The sequence below is a fragment of the Diceros bicornis genome, unplaced genomic scaffold, assembly GCF_020826845.1.
Source record: "Diceros bicornis minor isolate mBicDic1 unplaced genomic scaffold, mDicBic1.mat.cur scaffold_97_ctg1, whole genome shotgun sequence".
Taxonomy (NCBI): domain Eukaryota; kingdom Metazoa; phylum Chordata; class Mammalia; order Perissodactyla; family Rhinocerotidae; genus Diceros; species Diceros bicornis.
The window spans coordinates 592,692-619,068 of NW_026691866.1; the positions used below are offsets into that span (position 1 = coordinate 592,692).

General features: G+C 37.6%; 1 protein-coding gene across 1 annotated transcript; it reads left to right on the plus strand.

Moving 5' to 3' along the window:
* Nucleotides 1–823: 823 nt before the first annotated feature.
* Nucleotides 824–21,163, plus strand: LOC131403948 (5'-3' exoribonuclease 2-like). The gene is made up of 11 exons (XM_058538139.1): nucleotides 824–835; nucleotides 990–1,108; nucleotides 3,412–3,547; nucleotides 5,061–5,168; nucleotides 5,260–5,349; nucleotides 6,027–6,098; nucleotides 10,656–10,740; nucleotides 11,925–12,022; nucleotides 12,653–12,732; nucleotides 14,105–14,161; nucleotides 20,883–21,163. Exons 1-11 carry the CDS (start codon nucleotides 824–826, stop codon nucleotides 20,914–20,916), a joined length of 891 nt encoding a protein of 296 aa, XP_058394122.1. The 3' UTR covers nucleotides 20,917–21,163.
* Nucleotides 21,164–26,377: the final 5,214 nt, after the last annotated feature.

The window sequence follows — 26,377 nt, forward strand, 5'->3', positions numbered from 1 at the left end:
GAACATTTTAATTTTTGTGTGTGTGTGTGTGTGAGAAAGATTGGCTCTGAGCTAACGTCTGTTGTCAATCTTTCTCTTTTTGCTGAGGAAGTAAGTTTGGCCCTAAGCTAACATCCATGCCATCCTCCTCTATTTTGTATGTAGGATGCCACCACAGCATGACTTGCTGAGTGATGTGTAGCTGTGCGCCCGGGATCTGAACCTGTGAACCCCGGGCCGCTGAAGTGGAGTGTGTGAACTTAACCACTATGCCACCAAGCTGCCCCTAATTTTTTAGTTAAATATTAAAATACTTTAGGGTGCTACTATGTTCATTGAGTTAGGTACAAAGGGAAGATAATGGTAAATTTAAAGTGGTATCCAAGTCTTTGAAATAATAATAAAAGCTGCATTTTTCTAAGATGACTAATAGATTTTATTTGTACAATGAATTTTAAAACAACATGTATAAAATAGTTTAACAGATATCTGGCGGAGTCTCATTAAACTGTTGCTTTCTGGAATGGTTGTACTAGGTTGAACCACTTACATCTAACTTTATTCTCACCAGCATTGAGTATTTTATGTATTAATTTATATACATATATATATATTTTTCCCCTTGCAGCTTTGTTAGTTAATTGGTGGAAAGTGATCACAAATTCATAACACCAGGGAACCACCAAAGGAAAAAAATGTTCAAGTCCTATAATTAAAAAAAAAATCTATGAAATTAAGCTTTTCTTATTTGTTCTGAAGCAGTTTTTACCTTAATGTTCAAATTCTTTTGAGTTTAAGCGTAGGAGGCTTGGTACTATATTATTCTATTTTGGAGAGGTAGAGTATGCCAAGATCAGTCTTTATACTTTCTAAATATATTTACCATATCTATTTAATAGCTTAAAAAAAATGTATTACTGTGGAGCATGGTGGTAACAGTAGTTGGATGTAACTTCTTATGTGAAATGAATAATTAAATCCTTCCTCTGTAATGTCATAATTGTCTACAGAGTCCTTTAGTATCTCCTAATACGAGTTTCACTTCTGATGGCTCCTCGTCTCCGATAGGAGAAATTAAGCGAAAAGCAGAAGACAGTGACAGTGAACCTGAACCAGAGGATAACGTCAGGTGAAGCCATATTTTGGCAGCACTTTGTTAGCAAATTGCTGAAATAGATGCCGTCTAATTAATGCTATTTAGCTTAGAGCAGCAGTGCCTTCAGATGCTTGCCTGTGATCTTTTTATCCTCCAGTAATTAATGTGGAGGGTTAGGGTAGTCAGTAAATTCCAGTGAGATGTGTAAGCTATAGCTGTTAAACCTAAGTATCTAGATTAGTATGCATGCTGGTTTTCGTCCTCCGAGCCACTTTTCCCTCTGAGACCAGGCACTAGATCGGCTAGACATGAAGTGTTTAGCTCTATGTGATCTGAATGTTACTGTTATGAGATTAAATTTTCAAGCTGCTTAACCCAGAAACTTTCAGTTACATTTGGTTACTTGATATAGTTTGTTTTAATCATCTCAATTGAAAAGTTTCTTCTTTAAAATGAAATATGCAAAAGGCTTTCGGTTAAGAGATAAATGTATTTTTAAAAACCACGAACTTGCATATGCACCAACTATATTTCATGACAGAGAAGATTCTCATTAGCTATATACTTAAAATTTATATAGGAAAATTTATATAGGAAAATTGGATTCTTTAATTTATACAGAAGTTTGAGATCATTATATAATAAGATTTAACAGCTTCTTGTGTGATTAAATCTGGATTTGAACCCTGGGCTCAAGTGCAAAGGGCCAACAACCTCAATAATTGTAACTCATTTAGAATTTTGCAAAATGATTTATTTGAAAGTTAAACATTAGTGGTTCACAGCTCATGCTTCTTTTATAGGACGTGGATGATGTGTTTGTATTTATGATTAGAAACTTTAGAAGTGTGATGTCTGGTTCTGTATTTTCCCAACATCTTTGATGACAGATTCAGAGATCTGTGGTGACTTGTGATTGAGCATCTACCTGATCTGAGTTTTTATCCTCTGCTTCTGCAACTCTTGGAGTATATTTTTTGTTTTACCATGTAGCCATCATGATCAATATCAGCTTAATAGTTAACTTGATTTTTTTTAGTACTTTATTGTTTAATTTTGGTGCTGAAGATAATCAAAGTAGAATTGCTTCTATCAAGAAATGCTTGGAGTTCTTAGCATTTATTTCATTAGTAGTTTCTGTAAAATAGTGATATTCAACATTATGGATAGAAGATATTTCTCCTAATTGATGTTCTGTAAATCTTTTGCATGGGGGCAAAGTTAAAATTGGTATGGTGTAAGGGCCGGCACGGTGGCACAGCAGTTAAGTGTGCGCACTCCGCTTCAGCGGCCTGGGGTTCGCAGGTTCAACCGCTTGTCAACCCATGCTGTGGCGGCATCCCCTATAAAGTAAAGGAAGATGGGCATGGATGTTAGCCTAGGGCCAATCTTCCACAGCAAAAAGGGGGAGGATTGGCATTGGATGTTAGCTCAGGGCTGATCGTCCTCAAAAAAAAAAGTAAATAAAAAAATTGATATGGTGTATTCTGAAACATGACTGCAATTAATTAGTAAGATCTGGCACATGGTAGAAAAGAGCCCTTAATGGAGAATCATCCTGATGTTCTTGATCATTCTTGATTTTTTTTTAGTATTCTTTGGCATCTTTAAATCTTTCAGAGATTGAGAAATGAGTACTTAAAAAAATAAAAAAATATACTTTGAGTGAAAATGTGGTTTTTCACATTGTATTTTCAGTGATTAATGAAAATTTAGTGAATTGATGACCTCCTTCTAAGTTTTACCAGAACGTGTGTGTGTGTGTCCATGTCCTTCACTTATGCCAACAATGCTTTGCTGAATGATGGAGAAGGCCCAAGGATAGGGAGAGTAGGTATATACATAATTTCTGCCTGGCTTCTAGATTATTCTTTTTTAAAAAAGTAATTTAGTTGACTTTCTTTGTGTAATTTAGATATACTTTAACAAACTGAGAAACTTGAACTATATAAAATATCTTCAGTATTTGCATCTTAAAATGTAGTTTTAGAATTGTTCTACAATCAAAAAAACATGTAAAACAGTATGAAAATCTGAGCAAACAAGTGTTGTGTATCTACTTTAATAAATGGTTATTCTCTTTTTTTTTTTACTGTAGTTTTGTAATGATCTTTGTAGAATCAGTGTTTGAGTTTTTAACGTTTAACTATCTTTAAGTTGATAATAAATCCTGTGAAAGTGGACTTTTTAGAAATAATTAAATGAAGCTATTATTACTGTTTAACTCATTTACATTTTACCTGGCTATTAAGTATAAATTGATTTGGATGATAAATTGGTAGCTAGTTACTGAAAGTGTATTAATTCAACATGAACTGGCTTTGCCTGATTTTTAGGCTTTGGGAAGCTGGGTGGAAGCAGCGGTACTACAAGAACAAATTTGACGTTGATGCAGCTGATGACAAATTCCGTCGTAAAATTGTACAGTCTTACGTTGAAGGGCTCTGCTGGGTTCTTCGATATTATTACCAGGTACAAAATGAATATTCTCCTCTAAATGTCTAGTTAATCATTTTAAGAAAATAGTTATTTCTATAATAGTGTGTGTTGTTGAGCTATATTCTGAAATTGAACCCAGAATCATATTTTCAAGCTTCCTATAAAGAAATTCATTACTTTAAATAAGATTTGTTTGTAAAGCCTTTGAAGCTCCTTAGGTGTTAATATATAAACGAAGCTAATTTTTGTTATGCTAAAGAATTTCAGCGTTAAATACTGTGGTTGAGAGTACTTGGTCTTTAAAATTATTCAAGTTTATTGTTTTGTTTAATTGGAATAAAAAATAACAGAGTAACTAATACACAGTCGCTAAATGGCTGAACAAAGGACAAAAGCCTGGAAAATAACTGGTAAGAATTTGAAAGGAATTTGAATGCTCCCATTTCCTCCATATAGTGTAGTGATGTTACATGAAGTGCATTCTCATTGGAGTAATCTGTATCTGACTTAAAGCTTTTGATAAATGAGATGTCAGATTGGTGAGAGATTAGGCGGAAATATAGGGGATTGTAGCACTGATAATACCTGGTTTCGTGCTTGGGGAGTGAAGCAAATTTGATGTGACTTGGGAATAGGTGAAGTTTGTTGGAAAGTAGAAAGTAATTTAATACACTAAGTATCAATTGTAAAATATTCTCATTTCGTGTTTTACTCCGACCCTCAACATTTTTCTCCCCAAAGCTCCCAGTACCTAGTTGTATATCCTAGTTGTAAATCCTTCTGGTTCTTGTATGTGGGACACCGCCTCAGCATGGCTTGATGAGCGATGAGTAGGTCCGAGCCCAGGATTCAAACCGGCGAACCCTGGGCCGCTGAAGTGGAACGTGTGAACTTGACTGCTGTGCCACTGGGCCGGCTCTGACCCTAAGGATTTTAATTCACTAGGCGCAGAGTCAAAACTCATTTCAGGAAGGCTTCTCTTTTCTTTGAGTATAACTTACTGTTTTTTCTTTTTGATTGGTTTACTTAAATATTTTTAAAGTAAAGAGAATGTTGTCACATGAAAATATAATAGGGAATTGTAAAATGAAACTTTTGGCTCTTTTACTCTCAGTCACTCTTCTAGTGATGTCCCTTACCCACCTGTACACTCAGTGAGTGTCAGCTGCAGTTGTTCTTCATTTTATGGGATGATAGCAGCTCTCGAGTTGGAAGGAAATGTCACCAAACACATTTTAAAGATAAAAATCTTCACAAAATTGTGTTTGTTAGTATAAAGTTTGGTATTAACTACTGATTATTAAAGATGCTTTGCAGTATTTTGTAAATCAAGGAGCCGTTGATATGAAGTAAAAGTTTAGATTTAATCCAAACATCTTTTAGGACTCATGGAAAAAAAATAATATATGGCATGTATACCAAAAGTCATATGTTTTATCAATAGAATATTATAGGTTGATAGTTTAATTTTTTTGTCTTTACCGTGTCCATCATTAACATAGATTTGTTTTTGTTGTTGTTTTCTGTTTGTTTTTACTGATTTTAGGGCTGTGCTTCCTGGAAGTGGTATTATCCATTTCATTATGCACCATTTGCTTCAGACTTTGAAGGTATTGCAGACATGCCTTCTGATTTTGAGAAGGGTACTAAACCGGTAAGCTTGAGTATTTAGAGGCATAACATTTGTAGAATTTTGGATTAGATAAAAATTGTGTCTTATCTTAAATGTTTTTTCTTTCTTGCAGTTTAAACCACTGCAACAACTTATGGGAGTTTTTCCAGCTGCAAGTGGTAACTTCCTACCTCCATCGTGGCGGAAGCTCATGAGTGATCCTGTGAGTGTCTTAGTTTTTGAGTGTGTTGATAACTGGATTTTTGTCGTACATTTTGCTAGCACTAGTCACAATTGCTTTTGCATCTTATAGTTACAATAGTGAAGTCCAGAAACAAAGTAAAAGTATTTGGATTCTTCTGTGTATTTTTTACTACTTTTTTTTCCCTGCTTTCCTTGGCCATCAGTACCCTACCCAGTAAATAAAATTGATATGTGTTTGGGAGAAATTCTTATAACAGTCATTTTGTTCTCAGCATACCTGTAAGTCATTATTTTTCTTGGTTCCAGCCATGTGTGGTGGGTACCAGAGCATGAAGGCTGGTTTACCTGCAGTCACCGCTGCGTGTGTTTTGTGTCCTAGCTAGAAAGAGTGACACCCAGCTGAGAAGTAGGAATTATTAGAGTTAATAAACTCTTCACTGTCTTGGGCCCACAGTCGTCAGTTCTAAAATTCTTTTATAATAAGACCTTTTTATTTTCATCTTTTAAAATAAAATTGTTGATTTTGTTTTTACTAGGCCCGGGATTAGTGACCTGATATCTTAATAACATTTTTTAAAAGGAGTGAAACTTCATTTTCTTATCAGGCCTGATAACTCGAATGAAAGTTGTATCAAATTCTTTATAACAGAAATATGTGACTTTTGTTTTGAATCTTTGCTTTTCTCCCTGATACAGGAGTGTAGTATAATTGACTTCTACCCTGAAGATTTTGCTATTGATTTAAATGGGAAGAAATATGCCTGGCAAGGTAAAATTTAGACATTATTCCTTTTGGTTAAAATAATTTTCTCCTTTTGGCAAACTGTAAGCAGACATGATTTATGGGATGAAAGAATTTCTGTAAAAGATAAGTATTTTAAAGATTATATGTGAAATTTTGATATTTGTTCATCTAACCTGGGAGTAGCAATGATTAACAGTGATTTTAATAGTAGCATTTTGATAAACAGTAAATTGAGTTGAAATAGATTAATGATTATATCTTTTGTCTCCTTTGTGATTAATTAATGGGATGTGGGACATGCTCCTTCCATCAGTAGCTCATTGACACCTTTGAGGTTGCTGAGAGTTGTAGAAACATGAAGTGTCCATGTGGAGATTCACTTATACTCTATGGAAACTTTTGAAAAAAGTATTAGAAATTTCGTTTAAATACTTGGCGTTGATCATTACTTAAAGTTTATTTATTATTTACATATCTATTTTCTCATTCTTTCTGTTCACAGATTTTGTAAGAATGACAATATAAAATTAGTACTAAATTTAAGCTACTGTTTATCACTCACCAAATGTGTGATGATGACTGAATGTAAAACACAGTGGAGAAGTCTCTCACACAGTGAGCCAACGATTATTTCACACCTAAGCCCCTTTCAGCAAATTATTTTAACCTTTTCTTCCACCATATATTTTTCTAGGATAATAAGCAGTTTGGTAAAATCATGTTTTCACTCTTTTTCCTTTATTATTCCCTGTGATGCAGATGACCAGTAAAATGACTCAAAGAGAATTGTGGCACAAAGGGGGATAAATAATAATTTATAAATTGAAAATCATTATTTTATGAGATTTTAGGGTTGAGTTTTGGTTATGTAGTAACAGAAATTTCATATTACTTTAGTGGAATGATAATGAGAATTGCAACCTATTGATTGGGGTTGTGTAAGTGTTGTGGTCATATTTTGTTATATGTAAGTGGATTGGGGCCTTAGGTTGTTTTTGAACGTGTTTTGTGGAGGATGTTTTGATTAAACTGGAAGGAGAAGAGACATAGGAGAATGGGAGGCAGTAAAGTAATAATATAAATACATAAATAAGTAAATATATTTATGTAAGTGTTTGTTAAATAAATCCTTGCCTGGATTTTTTAAATAAATAAGTAAATATATAAGCATGCAGATGACTTGCTGAGTATATCAATGTAGTATAAATCATCCAGAGGAAAAGGAAGGCAATGCACAACAGTTAGAGTTTCTCCACATCCTTGCCAAGATTTGTTATTTTCTGTTTTTTGATAGTAGCCATCCTAATGGGTGTGCAGTGGTGACCACTGTGTTTTTGCTTTCCGTTTTCCTAATGATTAGTGATGTTGAACCTTTTTTTCATGTGCTTATTGGCTATTTCTGTCTCTTCTTTGGAGAAATATCTATTCAAGTCCCTTGCCCATTTTTGAATTGGGTTTTTGTTGTATTGTAGGAATACTTTATATATTCTGGACACTAATCTCTTATCAGATATATGATTTGCATGTATTTTCTCCCATTGTGTGGGTTGTCTTTTCACTTTGTTGATAGTGTCCTTTGATGCACAAAAGTTTTTAATTTTGATGAAGTCTAATTTTTGTTGTGCTGTTTGGTGGTGGTTGCCTGTGCTTTTGATGTCATATCCAAGAAATCATTGCCAAATCCAATGTCATGTAGCTTCCTCCCTGTTTTCTTCTGAGTTTTCTAGTTTTAGCTTACATTTAGGTCTTTGATCCATCTTGAGTTCATTTTTGTATATGGTATAAAGTAAGGGTCTAATTTCATTCTTTTGTGTGTGGATGTCCATTTTCCCGGCACCATTTGTTGAAAAGACTGCCCTTACCCCATTGAATGGTCTTGGCACCCTTGTTGAAAGTCATTTGACCATGTATGTGAGGGTTGATTTTTGGGCTCTCTATTCACGTGGTCAATATGTCTGTTCTGGTGCCAGTCAGTACCGAACTGTTTTAATTACTGTATCTTTGTAGTAAGTTTTGAAATCAGGAGGTGGGAGTCCTCCAACTTTATTTTTATTTTTTAAGATTGTTTTGGCTATTTGGGGTCTCTTGAGATTCCAGATGAATTTTAGGATGGGTTTAAACTCAGACCTTTAATATTTCTATATTTTTATATGTTATATAAATATTTTTATTTATTAGACTGTAGCAAGAACACATCTTTCTTGAGGTAAAATTTAGTACTATTAGGAGATAGTCATTTCTGCATATGTATTTAAAACTTATCGGAAGTCATGATAATAAGTAAGTTCTTGTCTAAGTTGAGTACATCTTATTTTTTTTTTAATTTATTTTTTTAAATTTATTTATTTTTCCCCCAAAGCCCCAGTAGATAGTTGTATGTCATAGTTGCACATCCTTCTAGTGACTGTATGTGGGACGCGTCCTCAGCATGGCCGGAGAAGCAGTGCGTCAGTGCGCGCCCGGGATCCGAACCCCAGGCCGCCAGTAGCGGAGCACGCGCACTTAACCGCTAAGCCACGGGGCCGGCCCAAGTTGAATACATCTTAAAATGATAGAAGATAAAATATATCTGGGTACTTTTTCAACATTTATTGAACATATGTTTTTGCAATGTTGTGTTTTCATAATATTTGCTTAGTATGTATTAAAGGAATATAGCATAGTCATTTCAAATGCTGTATTTTTCTACATAAACAGAGAATTTAAGTAATTTGATCAAAGTCACACAGTGGCAGCACTGAGATCTGAACCTGGAGAGCATGGCCACTGTGTTTACCTAAGTATTACCACTGCTTGGGCTGCCTCTGTGTTGTTGAGAGGATTGAATGAGCTAATGCGTGTAACATGGTAAATCAGTGGGAAAAAAGTAGGAAAGAGTAGCTGCTGTTGCCATTGTTACTGTCAGCTCGCTCTCAGGCACGACCGTCATCACATCTGGGTGTAAGACACTCCTTCCTCCCCTGGCCAGGAAGACTGATTTTAGCTTAATAACCTTATTGCTGTCATTAGCACTGCAGGTTGCTTACTGTTTGGAGTTAGATTCTGGAGTTGATATTGAAGGAAAGTCTTTCTGATGATTTGTTTAAATCCTAAATCTAGTAGGTAGAAAACAAAAGCTAGATAATGTAGTTTTGCATGATACAGATTTTGTTAAGTGTATGACTAAATAAAACTTGACCACTGCCTAGGTTTTTTCTACATAAGTGTTTACCGGTAATTGATAAGTAGCCTTACTCAGATAATGGATGTTAATAATCCTTCAAATCACTTTTTGGACCTTCAGAATTCACACTAGAACCTAGTTTCTTTTTAACTTTAAAAAATCTATATATTCCCCTACTAGGTAGTCAAATTGAACATGTTTCCTAATTTTGAAAATATGGTAGCTAAATAATTTAAAGACAACTTTGGAAACCTTTCATTTCTCATCATTTTAAGGGGAACAGTCACAAATACAGCAGTTTTGAGTGGCAGTGGTTTCAAAATTATTTAGCTCTAGTCAGCATTTCTCGTTATTTATCTTAAAATTTTTATTTAGCCAAAATACTATTTATAATATATATAATAATTTACAGCAGAATATATATATGCTTCAATAACGTTGCATGTTTTTGTAGTAATAGATAATTGTATTCCAGTGTGATTCTTTGAAAATTATGCGTGTAGGTCCAAATAATGACCTTAATTCCAGCACACTCCAGAGGACAGTTTTCAGCCTAAAAATGAACAGCCACTATTCTACATGCCCTCCCGGGGACAAAGTTATTTAAACAAGTCTAAAAATTTTTTGTATATAAATTAATTATTAGGTTTTTTTTTTAAAAATAATTTTATTTATTTATTTATTTTTCCCCAAAGTCCCAGTAGATAGTTGTATGTCATAGTTGCACAGCCTTTTAGTTGCTGTATGTGGGATGCGGCCTCAGCATGGCCAGAGAAGCGGTGCGTCGGTACCCGCCCAGGATCCGAACCTGGGCCGGTACCCGCCCAGGATCCGAACCCGGGCCGCCAGCAGCAGAGCGTGTGCACTTAACCACTAAGCCATGGGGCCGGCCCTAATTATTAGGTTTTAAAATGTAAACAGAATACTATGCAATTTTAGAGCTGAAAGAGACGTTCCACATATTCCAGTTGAACAGACCTTCTGAGTATTTTGGTTGAATGATCTCTTTTTACAAAAGAAGAAACCAAGTCCTAGAAAGATAAAGGGATATGCTCAAGCCCTTAGGAGATTACTGGCTTGCCCGAAGGCATCCTAGTAAATAAGTAAGGTGAGAACATAGACCGGTGTCCAGGTGGCCACTTGTTCATTTAATTTAAAAATTTTGTCGTCACAGAGTAAAGATTCAGCAAACGTGGTTTTCCATGTGAACCCTTTTAAAGATGGAAAACAAATAGAATTTTTTCTTCTACCACCACGGGGAAGTATTTCTATCTGAAATTTGGCTAAATAGAGTTCAGTTCCAAAATGTTTTTATATCAGCAGGGAAATTCTACTAGAAATGTTTGTATGGACCAACGGTAGTTGCAATTTAGGTGATCCTAATAGCTGGGCCGCTTGGTGTGCATTTGTCTCCCCTGGTGTTGCTCCGTTGCCGTTCGTGGATGAGCGAAGGCTGCGAGCTGCCCTAGAAGAGGTATACCCAGACCTCACTCCAGAAGAGAGTAAGGATCATACTTCCACTTGGTCGACATTGAGTCTGTGTAATAGAGACTTTACATTTCCTAGTAAAATTAGACCTTTTTTTTTCATTTGTCAGATTTCCCATAGAGGGGGCATAAATCATTGATTTGACTTCTTTATGACAAAAGTTAACTTTGCTTCTTAAAATTTATTATCCATAAGTTGCATAGTAATTAAATACAATTTTTTAACTTACAAATGTTTGTTAAATTTATTAAAAAGCAATACTTCAAGAATATCTTCTGATTTTTTTTTTTTGGTGAGGAAGATTAACCCTGAGCTAACATCTGTTGCCAGTCCTCCTCTTTTTGCTGAGCACGATTGGCCCTGGGCTAACATCCGTGCCCATCTTCCTCTACTTTATACGTGGGACACCTGCCACAGCATGGCTTGATAAGTGGTGCATAGGTCTGCGCCCAGGATCCGAAACTGTGAAACCCTGGGCCACCAAAGTGGAGTGTGCTAATTTAACCACTACAGCACCCGGCAGGCCCAAGACTTTGATTCTTGTATAATATGCATACACAAAAGTATTTTTGCATGTTGGGAGGGTATTATTAATTTCCTCCATCTCCCTTCTTCCCTTCATCCCCACCAAATAACAATAACTTTGCTTGAAAGGTTAGGTTGAAACAAAAGCATTTGCCCTCATATTGCTAACTTGAAATGTTATTTTACACAAAAGGTGGCATTTTGTCGTTAATAGTGACAGTTAAAGTATTGGGAAATTGTAAAGCTGGGCTTTGTTGGAAAATTTATTTAATACTAGTATAATAAACCTATAGAAATAATTATGAACCATCCATAGAATAATCTTTGTTATTAGATGATGCAATTTATTTGTATTTCCTCAGAGAATGTCTATATGTTTCTTATAGTAAGAAATTAAGTTCTGTATAAATAAGAAAACTTTGTCCCTTATCTTGCAAGACTATATTCAGGTATCTTTTAGGGATAATTTTTTTCTGATAGTCATTGATCTTCGAAACTTTATTGTCAAAGCTTTGTTTCTTCTACAGAGATGCATCACACGTTTAGGTCTATTATTTTTTGTAAACTTTATAATTAAGTTTTTAAAATTTAGGTGCTTCCTATTTTACTCTCATAAAAGTTGCTTTTGTAGGTATAATTGTTAGATCTTTATTCTTTTCTTCCTTTCCCCCAGCTAGAAGAAATAGTCTTGGAATCGATGTCTTATTTGTGGGGAAACATCACCCACTGCACGACTTCGTTTTAGAGCTGTATCAGACAGGTTCCACAGAGGTATGGTCTTTTTTGCCATCATGAAGTGTTTTCAGTTAGTTCATTATTTGGTTAATTAATTGAGAATGCATTTAAAAATGTTTGGTAAAGTAGAAAAAAAATTTACCATTTTAACTGTTTTTAAGTAGGTAAAATTCTGTGGCATTAAGTCCATTCACGATGTTGTGCAACCATCACCGCTATCCATTTCCAGAACTTTTTCATCTTCCCAGATAGAAACTGTATACCCATTAAACAATATTAAACAATACTTCTCCATTCTCCGCTCCTCCCAGCCTCTAGTAATCTCTCTTCTATTTGCTGTCCCTATGAATTTGCCTCTTCTTGGTACCTCATATAAGTAGAATCATGCAGTATTTGTCCTCTTGTGTCTGGCTTATTTCACTTAGCATAATGTATTCAGGGTACATCCATGTGTCAGAATTTCATTCCTTTTATGGCTGAATAATACTCCATTTTGTGTACATACGCCATGTTGTTTATCCATTCATCTGTTGATGAGAACTTGGGTTGTTTCCACTTTCTGGCTATTAAGAATAATGCTACTGTAAACATCGGTGTCCAAGAATATGTTTGAGTCCCTGATTTCCATTCTTTTGGATATATAATCAGGAATGCGTTTTTCCACAGCCAGTGGGTGTACCACCTGAACTATGTCATGGGATTCAAGGAAAGTTTTCTTTGGATGAAGAAGCCATTCTTCCAGATCAGTAAGCATTCATTTGTGTCTAATTGGGTCAACTAGGAGAAAGTTTAGTTAGCATCTTTTTCCTTGTTGCCTAAATGTTTTATTTTCTAGTAATAGTGAGGAAACAAAATAACAACAACAGAAATCTGCTGGGCTAAAAAAGACTTGGCGTCAAAGCCCAGCTCTTCAGCGTAGTAGCTCTGTCAGAGCTGTGACATGTCTGAGCTGTGACATGTCTGACAGAGCTACTATGTTAAAGAGCTGGGCTTTGATGCCAAGTGCAGGGAGCCCTGGAGGTCCCTAGGGAGATCCACAAGGTCAAAACTATTTCCATAATAATACTAAGATGTTATGATCTTATTTCCTTTTGTTGCTCTCTTTCTTTCTTGAGTGTACAGTGGAGTTTTCCAGAGGCTAAATGTAATGTGATATCTCAAGGGACTGACTCAGAAGCAGATAAGAGAATCCATCTCTTAAGATAGATATCAAGCCAGATATTAAAAAAATTTTCAAAAATGTAAAACAATGACACTTCTCATTTATTTTTGTTTTACTTTGTAAAATAGTTTTTCATAAAAAAACGTTATGTTGACTAAATATCTGTGTATGTTGTGTAATCTATTACTGTTATCTTTAAATTAGTATTTTCAAAAGATTTTCAGATTTCTTAATTTCTTAATTTTCAATTAAAATTAACCTTAATTTTTAATAGGTAAATACTGATTGACATAACCAACATAAACAAAAGCTCTTTGAGGTCCTCAGTTTTTTAAGAGTGTAAGGGGGTTCTGAGATCAGAGTTTGAGAACTGCTGCTCAAGGGTATATATCGAGGAATAGAATTTTGCTAATGAAAGATGTATCTTCATCTTTTCTGGATAATGTCGGGTGGTTTTCCAAAGTGATTACACTATTTTATAATTTCAGTGACTGTTTGTGAGAGATCTTGTTGCTGTGCATTCTTGCAAACCCTTGAAATTGTCACTACCTTAGTTTTTGTCAATCTAGTGGATGCCTATTGGCACCTTGTGGTTTACAGTTGTGTTTCTCTGATTCTAATGAAATTGAATGCCATGTGGTATATTTATTAACCGCTTGGTTTTCCTCATTTATGAAGTACCTATTCTCTTTTTCTATTCACTTGTCTGTTCCCCCAACCCCTCCTCATGGTTTGTTGGTATTCTTTACAAATTCTGGTATAAGCCCTTTGCCCATAATAGTTCTCTGTTAATGAGCTTACAAACAAGGAAGATGGGGTCCTTTTTTAAAGATATAAATGATCATATTTTGTTGGTGCATTTTAATGATTTCTCTTTCCTAAAGCAACATCTTACTTCCACTTAGCAAAAAGGTTACAATTTACGAATAGATAATTCTTCTCTTCTTTCTGTTTAGAATAGTGTGTTCTCCTGTTCCCATGTTACGGGATCTGACACAGAATGCTGCAATCAGGTCATTTTTCCAAAATACGTGACATTCGCCCAAAACACAGCTCTGAGCTTGCAAATAAGTTTAAGATGACCTCTGATTCACAAGGAAATGGCAGCTATTATTGCACCAGTGCTTTGAGATTGGAGAGTCCCTGTATTGCAGACCTCAGAGCAGAGCCTCTTGACTTTAAATTATGTGTATTGTTAAGGTTACTGATTTAACAAGCTTGTTTCTCAGCTTTCTGGTTTCCCCTGACAACTTCCAATTCTTCCGGGATTAGGAAAGTGGGAGGTAGGAAGTAGGAGTTTCTAGGGATAGTTTGCTATATAGGAGCAAACAGACCTCTACACCCCAGAGGCCCACACAGCGTCACTGTATTATAACAGGTTGTTTTAATTATGTTATAGTTGTGGCCCTGCAGAGTTTAAAAAGCAGACTGTTATATACTTGATCTTGGGTAAGTTGAGATAGAATGAATTTGTGGAAATTTTTATCAATAATTATTATAAACTTAAAGGGCTAATTTCTGCTATCTGAATAACTTATTTATAGTTCATTTCTTCAATGGTAATAGCATTTTCTATTGAGCAAAAATAATGTAAAATATAATATGACTTTAGAATAAAAATCAACCAACTTACCTACTCATTTGTGTAATTATTGTATATAATTACTAATCTTGATGGCAGGGTTTATGTTGTCATTTTCTTCAATGTTTAGGCAAGACTAAGGCAAACACATTCTAGTAATTCAAGTGTTTCATAGAAGCCTGCTTGGGAAGGCTATTCCTGAATCCTCCTTTCCCGCTCATTGTTGCTTTCACTCTCAAGAAATAGTTTAGATTCTACTTAGATTTCTCATTGTGAAGTATAGGCGTATTTATTTTCCTGTCTTTAATGGATTTAGATAGCAACTGCGATTCTAGAAAGTCTTTTATTTCAGGAAAACTGTGGGGAATTTGGAACATCTTCCTAGATGAGTTGCTTTTGTTTATCTTCACACACAGTTTTGTTTATCTTGACACACAATTTGTCCTGGCTGTTTGTGTTTGGGCTCTTTTGTTGAGGGTGGAGTTCAGAATTGCAAGCTGTGCTCCTGCACCCGTCACGAACAGTCTGGCTCTGACAGGTCCAGTGTGGACGCTGCCTATTAATGCTTGGGGTTTGCGGCTGGCAGTGGTGCTGCGGCCCAGTGAATGCCACTGGTTCCCTCTTTGGATTGTCACTTGTTTGCTTGTGCTCCTCAATTTTTCTGCATGTTTTCGAGGGCCTTCCTCCCCAGCCCTTTGGAAATGGTTAATTCTACTTAACTTTCTAATTAGTTAGAGAGACTTGCCCAAGGGAAGAGTTACAAAATTGACAGATCCTGGAGTTTTTGTTTGTATGATGTTACTGTTGTTGGTTTTTTTCCTGAGCCTGAAGGGGCCTTTGGTATTATTTGGCGTCCACTGTGTTCACAAGATTGTTAAATTTATAAAACAAATCCCAGATCTAGGTGCATATTTAGGTCTATATTGAAAATAACTTCATAATAAAATTGATCTGAGTTAATTTCCGAGATTTGTGAAAGACCAAAGTTAACTTTGACTTTATGAGGGATTTTCAGTGTTTTCTCTGAGGGGTAATGTTGAGGCTGAGATCCAGTTTACTGCAGTTTTTTGTGTGTTTGTTTCGAGGCTTGTACATCCCAGTGTTGTGTCTGAGACTGCAGCCTCCAGTGCCAATTACCAGTTATTTCTCTCTATTTTGACTCCTGGCATTTTTTTCCCTTCTCTGTTTGCATATGGTATTCCATTCCATATTTGAGAAGTTGTTTCCTCAGGTTGAATTTAGGTGGGTTCTTCCCATTACATTAAGTCTTATCTGTAGTGTTGAGAAAGTATATTATAGACGTTATTGAAGTGTCTTAAGTTCACAGAAGGATCCTTAGAGCATACAGTCGGCTGTAAGCTAGGAGATCTTTTTTTCTCTAATTCTGATTCCATAAATCATTCAATGTGTTAGTAACTCCACTTTGAATAGAACTGAGCTATCTCCCTTACTTTTCCTCATCTTGCTCTTCACCATTGTAATTTGCTTAGACATAATATTTTTAGAATAATTCTTTGTTAACTTTTAATATATAAAACCTGCATATGATTTTAAAATTACAGAAGAGTTATCTTCCCAGTGCAGCAAGCACAATTTTCTGTTCATCTGGAGGAGTACACACACGCGCACACACATACACCCCTTTGTTCTACCTCAAACTCAGTGCTCCAGACTGACGTCTTTGTCCTATGCCCGTCCCCAGTTCTCCTTGCCAGTCTCTCCTTTGTGTCCCTGGGCCTCCTGTTTCCCCAGTTGCCCAGACTTGGGAGCCCATTATATGCTTTGGCTTCTCACTCTACATTACTCCCTTTATCTACACCACTGTTGTGGAATATGTTTTTCTTTCAAATTATTTTTCATATGTGGCTGTTCCCAGTGAGCCTGTTTTGTATTTTCTTCTCCTGAATTACTGTTGTGATCTCGCAGCTGCTTTATTTGATTCCACCTTCCCCCTGAATCTATTGGCTTATCTTTCTTAAACACTACTGGCCCTCAGAAATCTTTGGTTGCTCTGTAGTGCTGCTGGAATTACGCTCGTTTGCTTTTTCAAGGAAGGCCTTTTATAATTTGGCAGAGCCCTAGCTCTGTGTCTGAATCCCCACAGTTCTTCAAGGACGCTTGTTCCTTGCTACCCAGGTGGGTCCCTTCGGTATCCCATTGACCTCTATGCCTTCCTCCCATTGTTTGGAATGTTCTTCCCCTTTGTAGCCTTCATTGCTTTTCTTATCTTCTAAAAGGTAATCTATAATTTGTGTCATCTTTATATTTGTTATTTTCGTCAGTAGCATTGTTAGGTTTTTCTTTTTCTCTCATCGCACCTAGCATAGTTTTAAATCCATGTAAAAGCTCATTTGTTCATAGTGTTGGAACCAGTGTTTGCTAAAGTCTTCTAAGAGCCTAAACTTATTTCTTCAGGGGAGTATTTTCAAACTTTCTGTATTCACCTTTGGATGAATCAGGCAAAGGATAGAATGTTTCATCTCTTCAAGGAGATTTTTAAAAAATGTAATGTGTGTCAAGATAGATTTTTTTTTTTTTTTTTTTTTTGTGAGGAGGACCAGCCCTGAGCTAACATCCAATGCCAGTCCTCCTCTTTTTTGCTGAGGAAGACTGGCCCTGGGCTAACATCCATACCCATCTTCCTCCACTTTATATGGGACGCCGCCACAGCATGGCTTGCCAAGCGGTGAGTCGGTGTGCACCCGGGATCCGAACCGGCGAACCCCGGGCCGCCGCAGCGGAACGTGCGCACTTAACCGCTTGCGCCACCGGGCTGGCCCCTGAAGATAGATTTTTTAATATAACCGTTACTGCAGTGTTTGTCAGGCTCATGGTTGCCGAGCAGATGACTGAGAACCAGACGCCTGCAGGAGGCGGAGCACATGCAGCCAGGAGCAGACTCGATGGTTGAAAACACTTGGGAGAGTTTAACTTTCACCGCATGTAATACTTCATAGGACGCTGCACTGGTTAACCTCTTCTGATAAAATGTCAAAAGATACATCTTAAGTCCTATAAAACTCTTTAAGTGTTTTAAAATATCAAGTCTATGAATTGTGACATCTTCCCTGCCAGAACAGTTTGCCTTGGTGTTGCTGATGTAGCTTTACTCGTGGAGTGTATCTGGGAAAGGTAGAGTAAAAGTGAAACTTGATATTTGGGATTTTCTGCTTTCTTTGTGAAGTGTGCTAGTACTCTCAAACAATAATGGTACTTAAAATAGCATTTCTAAGGTTAATTCTTAAAGTGAATTGAATCAGAAAAAAGTGTCGTACATTCTGTTCCTTTTCTATTGAGACTTGCTATAGTATTTTCTTACTAATAGTGTTTAAAGTGCTACTTGTGATACAAGTAAAAGCACTGTTCAGTTTCCTTATTTTCAACCATGCTTAGGTTTTAAACTTTTATTTATTTTGTCCTGGGTGTGTTTATGAAGACAGACTGCTTTTACGTTGAGCCAGCAACTGATCAAAGAAGAATCAGTAAATATATATGAACTGTTCGGTACTGCCTCAGGTAAATGTAAGATACTTAAGGGATACTAAAACGTATGCAGTATGTTTCCCATAAAAATAATTCATAATTAGAGATGCATTCAGTGTTCAACTACAGTGGCCACACGAGGTTCGTGATGGACAGGAATGTGGTTGGATGACGTCTGGTAGGTAGTCGCCTGAGGATTCAGTAAGGTATCATGAAAAATTCTGGGAATAAGTGGAGTGAGGCTGGGTTATGAAGGACCTGGATAGATTGTCATAGGCGGTTTGACTTGATATAAACTTGGTTTAGACCATTTGTTGGTTATTGAATTTGAACAGCACAGGGAAATTTTAAGAAAATTCTGAATGCAAAATATATTAGAATTGCAGCGAGAACTAAGGTAGAGATTAGCTAGAGCGCACAAGAATGGAGACAAGCAATCCCAAATCTAATTAAAGGCTCTGAATAGAATAGAATAGAATGTATACCAACATAGTTAGATAGAAATAGGAATCCACAGATTTTTGCTAATTCAGAGGAGAACCTCAGACTGGGAAGAATGTTTAGAGTAATGATGAGGACTTCAAGTTCTTCTAAAGACTATCGCATAACACTATATATTTAACAGTGTACATGAGAATAAAAACAACACAAAAATTCTCATTTATCAGAAAAAATAATTTTAAGTTTTAAAACATTTAGAAAGCATTATATATTCAGAATGCTGATGCCATTCTCATGAGTGGATAGGATTTAAGATGAGGCACCTTTCTTGACATCAGTGAATTGGCCTCCTAACACTGTAACTAATCTAGAGAAATTTATTTAATTTCTGTTTATATGGAGACAGGAGTTTTCTTTCTCTGAATTTCAATAGGATGACATTTTCAACCACTACTCAGGCTGCTTTTCCATGTATAAAATGTGTGTGAGAGGTGGGGCTGAATGAGAGTTTAGATAACCTCTACTACTCGATAACACCCCGGAAATTAATGATTCCATCTATATGATAGTGTACATTTGAGTGGTAATTCAGGGAACTCACCTGCTTGCACTTTAAATGCCAAACTGTTTCCTCCTGACCCTCTGATATATATTTTTGTGTGTGTGAGGAAGATCAGCCCTGAGCTAACATCTGTGCTAATCCTCCTCTTTTTGCTGAGGAAGACCGGTTCTGAGCTAACATCTACGGCCAATCCTCCTCCTTTTTTTTCCCCCCAAAGCCCCAGTAGATAGTTGTACATCATAGTTGCACATCCCTCTAGTTGCTGTATGTGGGAGGTGGCCTCAGCATGGCCTGAGAAGCGGTGCGTCGGTGCGCCCAGATCTGAACCCGGCCGCCTGTAGCAGAGCCCGCGCACTTAACCACTAAGCCACGGGCCGGCCCCTGACAGTCTGATATTGATGATAGGAGGAAAAGCCCAAGAAGATGAGTAAGTTGCTTCGTGTTGTGAATACAATGATTAAGGGATGCAGCAAAATTTAGTTGAATGAGAACAGCTTCCAGAAGTAGGCAAATCTGATACTTACTTAATTCACTGACCAAGAACTAATCACAACCGCTTTGAGTCTCGGTTTCCTCACCTGTTAAGTGGGGACACAGGAATAAACCCTACTTCAAATGCGGATACTGAGTGTCAAATGGATTATATACCAAGTGTTTAGCAGGGAGCCTGGACATACGAAACGGCAAGTGAGAACTGCTGGCATCACTGCTGTTAATATTATGGATGTCAATATTAATAATTATAATGATGATTGTCTTAAATAGTTTTCTGTTGTTGTCTCTTGATTTCCCATGGAGAGAGGTGTACACACATTTCCCCATCAGCAGGAGTTCAGCACCCCACTCACTGTGTAGGTGTGCCATATCCATGGGGGTTGAGCCCTGCAGACACAGCCACAATCATAGCTGGGGTCCCATAGCCAAAAGGATACAGAAGCCTCTTCTTGAGTCTTTTTGTGCTGATGTAGTTGGCCACTTTGAGGTTCCTAACGGTGAGGAGGAGCTGCTGTCCTTCGAGGAGCATCCAGGCGAAGGAGGCCAAGTAGAGCTAGTGCAACACCCTCGCGATGATGGAGCACAGCACCTGGAGGGGAGGGGAGAGTCACTGGAGTGCCTGATGGGCACAAAGAGCACACCACCTGCTACTCCTCAGGGCTGTCTTGGGACACATTTAGTGGGAGAAGTTTGCTTAGCCTTCTTTTTTTTTTTTTTTTTTATAATTTTATTTATTTATTTTTCCCCCAAAGCCCCATTAGATAGTTGTATGTCATAGCTGCACATCCTTCTAGTTGTTGTATGTGGGACGCAGCCTCAGCATGGCCGGAGAAGCGGTGCGTTGGTGCACACCCGGGATCCGAACCCAGGCCGCCAGTAGCGGAGCGCGTGCACTTAACCGCTAAGCCACGGGGCCGGCCCTGCTTAGCCTTCTTTGAATGTCCTTCTTTTGTTTAGATTTGTTGGCAAATAAATCTAGGATGTAATTTTATTCCCACTGTAGCATCACATTTGAACTACTGAAGAGAGATATAAACTTAGAAACAGTAAATTTACAAATAAATTTCACAATTTATATTTGTAACTATAAAATATTGACACAGGACAAGGAAAGTATTCAATGTGTTAGAGGTTTAAGAACTAAAATAATCCCCGTTGTCTGCCTCCTTAGGTGGGCTGGCATTGAGTCTGAAGTCTTCTTCTAGAAAGACGTGATTCCTGCCCCAACTACAAAGGTTTACAAAAACCAACTCTTCTGGAAAACTTGTGGCCAGCTAATCCCCCTGTGTGTCTCATTCCTATCACACTTGATCATTGTTTGAAATGTTTCATTTATTATTTTCCATGCTCTCATTCCCACATGACTCCATGTTTCCTCAGCCCAGACCCAACCACTTTGTGCCTCACTTCCCTCAAAACGGTTCCCCTGGCCCTGTGAATTTCCTGCCACATCTTTACTGAACTCTCCTCCAGCTCCTTGATTTTCCTCAAATCTGATTCTCCTTTGGAGATACTACTTCCCCTGCATCTATCTTAAGTAGATATCTCTTCCATGTAGACTGTGCGCCTTAGGGTCTAAAAGTGGGTCAGTTCTCTTTTTACTCATTAACACAATTTCCTGTCTATTATTCCTGCACAGAAAATCCTGCCATCCAGCTCCAGCTGTGTCATCCTTCACCCTTTCTTATCCTTGGCACTTCCTAATTACTGAGTGACTCCTGTTCTGCTTTTACAATTTGAGTGCCTGCCCAGTTTCTGCCATTGTCCTGGATAAATTCAGTATCCACTGCCTTGGCTTCTAAATTTCTTGACCTCTTACCTACAATGATCTACATTTCACTTTGAACGCCTAATTCCACAGCCACACCATACTCCTTGCCATTAAATTCAGACATTCTTCTTTCTAAACTTGTCCTTCCAGGTTTTTAAACGTGCAGTGACACCAAACATCCTTGTTCTTAAACTTTGCCAAGACATCGGGCTTGATCCTTGTGCTTTCTCCACACTAGTCTATTCCTTCTTTTGTTCATCTCCTTCCCTGTCTATCCTAGACCTCAACTTATACTGCTTCAGCCAGTCTTGGCAATTATATTCAACTCCCTTGCTTTTTTTTTTTTTAACTTTTTGTTTATTGCAGTAACATTGGTTTATAACATTGTAAAAATTTCAGGTGTACATCATTGTACTTCTATTTCTGCATAGATTACATCATGTTCACCACCAAAATACTAATTACAACCCATCACCACACACATGTACCGAATTATCCCTTTCACCCTCCTCCCTCCCCCCCTTCCCCTCTGGTAACCACCAATCCAATCTCTGTCCCTATGTGTTTGTTTATTGTTGTTGTTATCTACTACCTAATGAAGGAAATCCTACGGTATTTGACCTTCTCCCTCTGACTTATTTCACTTTGCATTATACCCTCAATGTCCATCCACGTTGTCACAAATGGCTGGATTTGATCGTTTCTTATGGCTGAGTAGTATTCCATTGTGTATATATACCACATCTTCTTTATCCATTCGTCCCTTGATGGGCACTACAATGAGATATCACCTCACGCCCGTCAGAATGGCTATAATAAACAAGACAGGAAACAACATGTGTTGGAGAGGATGTGGAGAGAAGAGAACTCTCATACACTGCTGGTGGGAGTGCAAACTGGTGCAGCCACTATGGAAAACAGTATAGAGATTCCTCAAAAAATCAAGGATAGAACTACCATATGATCCAGCTATTCCACTGTTGGGTATTTATCCAAAGAACTTGAAAACACCAATTTGTAAAGGTACATGCACCCCTGTGCTCATTGCAACTCCCTTGCTTTTTAATTCTTTTATGAAACTCAATTGGTAAAACTCTATTACCAGATAAGCCTAACTTTCTGCCTCCTTTATTCCGATTAAGATACTGCCTAAGAACTAAAATAATGTATAGTTTTTTATGGTCTCTGACTAAAATGTGTTAACGCTGTGTAGAAATTCTTCTACATTTCCTTTTTCTTTTCTGTTTTTTGTTTGTTTGTTTATTGTGGTAACATTGGTTTATAACATTGTATAAATTTCAGGTGTACCTCATTATACTTCTATTTCTGCATGGATTCCATCATGTTCACATGTTCACCACCCAAATACTAATTATAATCCATCACCACAGACATGTGCCTAATTATCCCTTTTGCCCTCCTCCCTGCGCCTTTCCCCTCTGGTAACCACCAATACAATCCCTGTCTCTATGTGTTTGTTTGTTGTTGTTATTGTCTACTACTTAATCTGTGAGATCATACGGTATTTGACCTTCTGCTTCTGACTTATTTCACTTTGCATAATACACTTAATGTCCATCCATGCTGTCATAAATGGCTGGATTTCTTCATTTCTTATGGCTGAGTAGTATTCCAGTGTGTATATATACCACATCTTCTTTATCCATTCGTCCCTTGATGGGCACTTAGGTTGCTTCCAAGTCTTAGCTGTTGTGAATAACGTTGCAGTGAACACAGGGGTGCATGTATCTTTACGCATTGGTGTTTTCACGTTCTTTGGATAAACCCAGCAGTGAAATAGCTGGATCATATGGTAGTTCTATCCTTAATATTTTGAGGAATCTCCATACTGTTTTCCATAGTGGCTGCACCAGTTTGCACTCCCACCAGCAGTGTATGACAGTTCCCTTCTCTCCACATCTTCTCCAACACTTGTTGTTTCCTGTCTTGTTGATTATAGCCATTCTGACAGGCGTGAGGTGATATCTCATTGTAGTTTTGATTTGCATTTCCCTGATAGTTAATGATGTTGAACATCTTTTCATGTGCCTGTTAGCCATCTGTATATCTTCTTTGGAGAAATGTCTGTTCAGGTCTTTTGCCAATTTTTTAAGTGGGTTTTTAGTTTTTTTGTTGTTGAGATGCATGAGTTCTTTGTATATTTTGGAGATTAACCTCTTATCAGATGGATGGTTTGCTAATATCTTCTCCCAGTAGTTAGATTGTCTTTTTGTTTTGTTGGTGGTTCACTTTGCAGTGCAAAAGATTTTTAGTTTGATGTAGTCCCATTTCCCCAGTACCCTCCAAAGTGAAAACCTCGTTTTTGTTCTCTATCCTGCCTCTTAGTCTTGCTTGGGTCCCCCTGTCTGTTGTTAGTCGTGGTTCTTCTCTTGGGCACCTTCTGAAATGCATTTAGATATTATCAAGTCTCTTTCATTTTACTAAAACCAAATACCTCGCTGGTCTCAAGTTCTGCTCCAGGTTCATCCCCGTCTCCTCCTCCCTCTTCAAGAGTGCTGCCTTCTCCTTTCCCTCTTCCCTCCACAACCCATTCGGTCCTCAGCCCTCCCCCAGCACCACCCGGCTTCTGCCTGACTACTGCTCTTCCGCAGCTTCCACCAGATCCACCAATGGCCACTTTTGGGTTTGACCATAGAAACTGTTCACGCTTTATTGTCTTGAGCCATTGCAACATTTGACACTTAAAACTCTTCCCTCCCTGGCTGTGCTCTATCTTTTTTTTTTGCTTTGTTTTGCCTGTCCTTCAGAATTTCATCCTCAATACCCTTCTCATTCTGCATCATTATTCCCAAGAGTTTTCATCCTCTCCCTGGTTTCCATTACCTCCAGTTGGTGTGCTAATTATTTCCAGGTGTATTCTTGCCTGAGCACTAGATCTATGGAGGGAATTGTCCTCTAACCACTTCAATTTGGATCTGCCAAGGACATCTCAACATGTCTCAAAGGGATCTGATCTAATGAGCTCCTTACACTGTATTCTGTGAACAGGACAATCATCCATCCATTCCATTGGCCAAACCTGCATTCTGGGTGTCACTCCTGATAACTTCCCCAACCTCATCCTCCACATCCCAGCAGTGAGTAAGTGCTGTAGATTCTGCATCTTCTCTCACACTCAAATCCATTCAATTTCCTTCTTAGTTGCCACCACCTTAGAGCAGTTTTCAGCCTTGAACGTTTCTCTACATTCTGTTTATTCAGGTTTAAAGGCTAAGATACCACACAACACCCAGAACACCTGGAAGGTGGTATTGCCTCCTCCTCAATCCCAGCATATATTCCGTGTTAGTGGCTCTCAGTATGGTCCCTGGACCATCAGCATCAATATGACCTGGGAGCTTGTTATAAATATAGGTTCTCAGACTGTATGCCAGACCTACTGGATCATAAAACCTAGGTGTAAGGCTCATTTTTTCAAAAGCCCTCTGGATGAGTCTGACGCATGGGAAAGTGTGAGAATCCTTCTTCCAGGTAAACTGAGCTACCTAAGGTTACCCAAATAGGTTGAGACCCAGCTCACATCCAGGCCTTCATCAGGTCTCTCTAGAATACTATTTCCTTCTACTCACTAACTTCTTCCACTAACTAAAGGACACAGCTTAGACATAAGTTCCTTCAGGGAGTCTTTCTTAATTTTGACAGTGGTAGGTGTCTCACCTATGGGGTCCTGAATCCCTGTGTGTTTGCTCCTGCTGTGAAAACAAGTTCTTTAGGTTTTAATTGGATGAGGACAGGAACTGTGTATCCTTAGTGCCTAGCAAAGTTCCACATCCAGAGTTGGCCCTAAATAAATATTTGTTAAAGTCAGTGAATGCAGCCAATTAAATTAAATTATGAAAATCACACAACTTGACCTATACAAAATGCTTTGCAAATGGCAGCAACAAATGAAACATTTTTGAAGTTTGCCATCAGGGTATTTCTTGTCACATCACATCTCCATATACCTCTTTTCTCCTCATTGGCAAGCTCTCCATAAAGAAGAATGAGCTAAGGTTAGTTTTTCTACCTTGGGATTTCTTTGTTTGGTGCCCGTGAGGAAGAGCAGGTGGGCCAGGAAGACGCAGAGTGAGAGCTGCAGGTGGAGGGAGGTGCGGGTGTTCTGGATAGATCTGCACAGGAGAAAGATGAGGGCCGCCATGAGGAGACACAGCAGAGAGACACTCAGCCCCACTGGTGATCACAGTCAGCACAGGAGCTTACTGAATCCAGCAAAAGAAAAAAGATATCAACTCATTTTGGACCTTTGTATTCTTTAATAAATTTACAATTATTGTAAATAGGGTAAAATTGCTTAATTTATTATACATTCTTGATCTGGAGTACCATTCAGCACTTAAAAAATTATGTTTTCAGACCACTTATGGATATTAGACAGTGTCCATGACAATGTTAAATTTACAAAGCTGTATATATACTACATGGATCAGGGTCTCTCAATCTCAGCGCTGTTGACGTTCTGGGCTGGATGATTCTCTGTCGTGGAGGGCTGTCCTCTGCATTGTAGGATATTTAGCAAAACCCTCTGACCCACTAGATGCCAGGAGCACTCTCTCTCACCAAGTGGCGACAACAAAAAATGTTTCCTGCCATTGCCAAATGTCCTCGAGAGGGCAAAGTTGCTCCCAGTTGAGAACCACTGATATGGAGTATGGTCACACATTTGAAAAAGAATACACGCATAAAATTACAGGATTTATTTTTTAAATTAATTTTCATTATCTCTGCATTGTAGAGATCTTTCTTGTTCTTTGTAATTTTCTGTATTTCCCATTTTAAAACCAGCAAGCATACATTGTCTTAATTAAATAAAATCAATATATATTTAAATCCTTCACTGAATATAAATTTGGAATAAGATTTATTTTATAAAA